The sequence below is a fragment of the Halyomorpha halys genome, unplaced genomic scaffold, assembly GCF_000696795.3.
Source record: "Halyomorpha halys isolate HHAL.00 unplaced genomic scaffold, Hhal_1.1 Scaffold6.1, whole genome shotgun sequence".
NCBI lineage: Eukaryota > Metazoa > Arthropoda > Insecta > Hemiptera > Pentatomidae > Halyomorpha > Halyomorpha halys.
In genome coordinates this window covers 308368-314333 of record NW_027111275.1, presented here as the reverse complement: position 1 = coordinate 314333, position 5966 = coordinate 308368, and the positions used below count along the sequence as shown (strand labels likewise).

The 5966-nt window shown below is 32.1% G+C and overlaps 1 protein-coding gene across 3 annotated transcripts in view; it reads right to left on the bottom strand.

Moving 5' to 3' along the window:
* Dus4 (Dihydrouridine synthase 4) overlaps positions 1-5966 on the bottom strand; it is a 14039-nt gene that overhangs the window by 4795 nt on the left and 3278 nt on the right. Inside the window, exons 1-4 of one of the 3 annotated variants that reach the window (XM_014439162.3) lie at positions 4225-4553; positions 4024-4145; positions 2869-2944; positions 1743-1922 (exon numbers count right to left, since the gene is read on the bottom strand). In XM_014439162.3, the coding sequence (XP_014294648.1) occupies positions 1743-1922; positions 2869-2944; positions 4024-4145; positions 4225-4313 (467 nt within the window). In that variant the 5' untranslated portion in view covers positions 4314-4553. Of the gene's footprint in view, positions 1-1742; positions 1923-2868; positions 2945-4023; positions 4146-4224; positions 4554-4951; positions 5016-5966 lie in introns of those variants that run through there. The other 2 variants (XM_067049291.1, XM_067049292.1) reach the window with 2 other exon arrangements.

Below are 5966 nucleotides of genomic sequence, written 5' to 3'. Positions count from 1 at the left end.
TTAATATATTTTCAATAATAAATGGAATTTGGTCTGGGTGCAGTCAAACAAAACACTAATAGTAAATTAATGTACTATTTTTATTTGAGTCAATATTTTCAATAATACTATAAATTTTCAGAAACAATTTTATTCTTTTCAGAATTGTAGCAGTTCATTTATCATTTTCAACATTGCTTGGGAAAAACTTCATTTATATAAACAAACTGAATTGGGTTAAAATTGACAGAACATTTATTTTGTTCACTAGACTTTCACCAATATTAAAACTGATATTGTAAGATATTGATAGACGGGCAAATTTCTTCAGGATAAGGTATAGTATATAACAAGAATATTTATCATTATTATCAGTTGAGTACGATCTTGAAAAAATCACCTCCTCGTATAACCATTGTTTTAAAAACAATACTCCCTTACAAACGAAACAGTGAATCCTCGACCCTTCATTGGTTGTAGCAGTTCACATTATTATTATACGTCATCATCAGGTTCATGTTAAAGAAGTGATTTGGAAAAAACTTATATTTTATGGATATGAGATGCATTTGGCATACTGTACCACTTCTAAAAAGTTTATTCATCTTTTTATCAGTCCATCACTATATATCGACAATTCGAATAAGCATTATTTTATTAATTGTTCATGAGAAAAATTGGTAACACATGCAATACTTTAAAGGATCAATTCACTGGTAAATATCAACAAATGCAAACTAATGGATTTAAAACTCTGAAACTTAGAGTAACTTAAAGAACCAATCGATTACGTAATGAAGCTTTAAAAATGGATGGTAGGGCACACTTTCAGAAAAGATCACACTAATAAATGATGAGAGGCTGGAACGGAACCACCAGGGGCAGAGTAAAGGAGGACAGATGTCAGGTTAAAGAATTTGCAAAACATAGAGATGGATAGCAGAACTTCATGACAGCCCCATGTTCTCCAAAAAGTATAGAAAGGATATCACATATTCTTACTACTAAGAATGGTGCACTATTTCAGTAAAAATAAGAAACTTTAAAGGAAAGACCTTCCTGAAAAGTTATGTTTTAACTGATTTCACTTTTTTGCTTTCACCAGATAATATAGTATTTTAGTATATAATATAGTATTAAAAATTCTCTTGCCACAATATTTAAAAATATTTAGTAATATATTGACTAGATTCATTTTTCATATCTTGAATATATCTTTATCAACAATTTACTTTTATTTTTTAAAATATTTTCCCACACAAATTGAAAATATTTATAATAAAACTTCATTTAAATTTAATAATAAAATTTTTAAGTTTTAAAATAAAAAGTTTTATTTTATAGTGAAACTTATCCCGTCAAAATAAATATGGAAGTTATACTCATTAATTTTTTCTTTATAAATGTATATTGCATATTTCATATTAACTTTGAGCAAGAAACAATTCAACAAAGAATTTAAAACAATAACCAATTTGTCTTTATTTATTTTTAAACATAAATATAATTTCCTTGGCCTATTAGTGCTTATATGGGTTGCTAATGTTATTTTAATATTATGCAATATCATATATTATCTTTATTTAGGTTATAGCATTGCGCTGAATAAGATGGGTGGGGGACTTAGTAAAGAATGAATCCCTAAAATGTTAATTAACACTAAACTGGCAAGTAAATGTCGAAGGGGTTGACCGAAACGTTGATGGGAGTTGCTCAATTACTCATCAATTACTCATCTATCATTACAAGCATTATTAACTTACTTTAGGTCATTTTTAATCCGAATTTTAACAGATACTGTAAATGGTTTAGAAATAGAATTTCGAACTTGTTGAACCATTTCTTTGATTAATTGGGGATTGGAAAGCAGCTCTGCACCATATCCTTCAGTCATAGCCCATCTTTGAGGACATCCACAATTCAAATCTACTCCATCTGAATAACTAAAATGTATTAGATATTAGATTAAATATAAATATAGATATTAGATATAGAAAAAAAATTCAAACTGTTTCATAATTATTGATATTTAATTTTTTTAATGTTTTAATATTTAATTAATTATAGATGTTTGAATTTTTTTTCCAATTACAATTTTATTCACAATAATGGTTTTAAAAGGAGAGACCTAAGCTCTGAGATGCTCTCACTTTTGAACTAATCAAAAAAAAAAAAATTAAAATAAATATTGAAAAATAAGACTAAACTAATTTAGAATAAATTTTAAAATATAAGATTAGTATAGTCCAAAATGTCGTACACCAAAATGATAAAGGTAGTGAAATAGTTCACCTGCAAACTACATATTTTTTGGTATATTTACACAGCACAAATGAAAATTGGAGATCTAAATAGAGGGATATGGAGTGTTTTGGTACAGCATAGATTGGAAAATAGAATAGATAATATGAGATCTTGTCCCTACAAGTAACATAAAACTTCAACTAATACTAATAGAAAAGATAAAATAAAACAGTTTTTCTTTTGAAAATTTTAATGAGAAGAAATTAATAAACCCTTTAATTAGAAATAAATTTGTATTAAAAGTCAACAATAGGTTTCAAAATTTATAAGGACAAAAGAGAGGATATAAACAATTAAGTATAAGGTTTGGGGATATCAGAGAAGTTAGTGGAGTATGTCATGACAAAAGAGACAATAAAAAGAACAAACCATGGTACGATGAAGAATGCCTTAATAATCCCGAGTACAACAATGTAGGATACGACAGAAACTCAACTTCCAAATTACTTTAAATAAAAAAAAGTCAGTATCTTAAAAACAAGATTAGAGAAATGAAATGAAAAATAAATTGAAGACATATAAAAGGGCATTATAGGTACATGCAGTCAGAACCAAAAAGATAAATAAATAACAAACATGACTTACGGAGAAATAAGTTCTGCAGCAGAAACAAAATCATCAACATTCTTCGCAGCAAATTGAACAATTAGTGGTTTGTCATCTAAAATAAAATAATATGGTTTTTAATGGTTTTAATGGAGATGGTTTTTAAAGATAACTAATAGAGATTTTTTAATTTATATCAAATTAGTAATATAATATGTGATCTTTAGCCCCTTCTCCCTCGGTAATCATCATCCAATTTCTATTCTATCACACACCAATAAAACCCTTTTGGTCTTGTCTAAAAGTCTAAAACCCATCCTGGTTTTTCCACTTTGTTGGTACTCCTAAACATCACACAAAATCATTATCATGCTAGTGGCTCACAGTAATGAACTTCTCTGGATTATTCAACATGGTTAATCATGAAATGCTTTTCTCCTACAGTTTCAGGTTTACTTATTGACTGGTATTAGCAATGATGGAAATCGGTTCTATCTTTCAGGGTACCTCAAAAACACAATGTAGCTGAAATTAATGATGGTGGTTCTCCTAATGCTTTATCAGTGCAATAAAGCTGGGTTTCAGATAAATTGGTTTTTAAGTGGTTTAAAAACATATTTCTAAAACAAAATGGAAAAGAGTGTCCTCAGGACGGTACTCTCTAATGGATATTTAAAAAAACTTTTTTGTTGATCCAAGACTAAACTACTCAGGCAACTGTAGGATTCCCATAATTTATCCATCAGGTAAATCAGTTCGGAGATTAATAATTTTTGTTTTATTTTCATGTAAAATATGGAACAATCATTTATTGGTTTTTAGACAAACGAATAAGAGCTAGTTCAGATACTGAAATTGTTGCTGTTATTTATCTTCTAATATCTTTTGATAAAGAATTGTAAAGATATTAATTTTTCAATTAAAATAAACTCGACCACTTAACATCAACTCAGTTATTTTTTAAACCTAACTTATATTTAACAATATTGGATAATTCTGAAGGCCTGCTCAAAAAAGTAATTTACAATTGTTTTTTTAAACCAATTTATATAAAATAATCAAACAGGCATTTTAAAGAAAACTTTAAATGGTTCAAACAGGAAAGTCATTATATATGTTATCTGTCTAAAGTATTATTTTTAACAAGAAACACCAATTTTATCTTCCTTCAATAGGTAATTTAGAAGAAATTACCTGTGTTAGTCACAAATTCATTATGTCTTGCTTTTAATGACTGGACAAATGAATCTGCCATGATCATAGGAGTAAAACAAAGCTGACATCCATAGCGCTTAACTAATGTTCGGAACTCCAATCTGTGCAACATTTTAGTTTTGTAATTTTGAATAGTTTTAGAACAAAAAAAAAGTAAAACTATTAAGGAGGGAAACCTACTTGCTGTATCTCACCATTGGTGCACACACATAAACAAGATTAGTGGAACTAAAAAGGTCTAATACATCATACTTTATGCGAGTTTCCATAATAATATAATATTAACTTTTTTTTTTGGACAGGATAAAAATACTTTGGTAGATATCTGTTGGTATATATGTTCCCATTAAAATGTATTCCACTGAAATTAACACCAATCTGAGGAGATTTGTATGAACAGATAGTTATAATTAACAAAAATATTTTATATAAGACAAGCGAAGAGATATTCTATTAGAACCTGTTCCGCCATAAGAAGAATAACCTCCTTCTTTTATTTAGCTCCAAATGCAGGACCACTTGGAGGAAGGAGTATAATATAGGGGGTAAGCTGTCAGGCCTTGTGAAGCCAAGGTGGGCTTATTGGGCTCCACAGGCATGATTTAATAGAAAGTGGAGAGGATTAGGGGTCATACAGGACATCAAAGCGTTATAGCTGACAGCTAACCAAATCATGCTCTTACTTTGTTCCATATATATTTTTTTTTAGGTAATCACCATTAATTCTTAGTCATTCCTTTGTTATAAACATTCTTATTTTTACGTTTTAGGAATTCAAGATGATTACATAATTTTCACAAACATTACATTATAAAGAGCTTAATCATATCTAATGTATGAACCATGAATATATTATCATAATTATAAATATATTACTTTAATGAATAAACGTAAGAAAAAGATTAACCTGAGTAACGGTAAAGTAATTTAGTCGTGGCTCTCACTGGCCTTTGCATTCATAACAGATAGATTACTCCAGGACTACCAGTGTATCGGTTCCACGACCGCCCTCAGCCCTGCGCCCGCAATTAGCCAGCCAAACAGCAGAGGTCAGTATGCCCAAAGCTAGAACTGTTGCTACCCCATCCACTTCAAAGGCCGGTACAGAAGAGGCCACGAACAACCCAGCAAGCGCTACACTCACTATCATGGATGGTGTAGAGGAGGCCACACCCTGCAACCGCGGAGAGAAGAGACCCCCCACTGACGATGGATACCAACAGGTGCCCCGAAAGCATGTCTTCCACCCACGAGCAAATGCTAACACCGAACCAGCACCAATAGAGGTTAGTAACATGTGGGATGCTGTAGCTCCTAAGCCCCGACGCCCCCCGCCAATTGTCATCAACCCACCTATGTCACAGGCCCAGCTAAAACGAATGCTGGGAACGATTGGTATCTCCAAATTTTCTATTAACAACTCGGCTAAGGAAACAAGGCTATACCTGGCCACCGAAGATGACGCTGAAAGTGCAAGGAGATTGTTCCGTACCGATGAAGAGGTGCAATTCCACACCTATGCACCACGAGGAACGAAGCGTTCCAAAAAATATGTCATTTACGGCTTCGATCGGGACTACCCCATCGAAGATATCACAGACACCCATAAAATGCGTCTACCTGGATTCAAGATGGCAAGACGCCTCACCAGGAGAGATGCCACAGGAGGGGTCTACGAGACTGAGATGATCCAGATAATTACAGACCACACTGTACGAATAGTGGACATCGAAAAGCTAGGCGACATCGATCATGTACGGTTTAGAGTCAGCACGTTCAAAGAGGATGGCTCACCAGTCCAGTGCCGAAACTGTCAGGGTTTCGGACACACAATGAAATACTGTGGCCGGACCCGCCTCTGCGCCTGGTGTGGTGGGAAGCACCAAATATCTGAATGTCCCAAAACACAGAAACCCCGATGT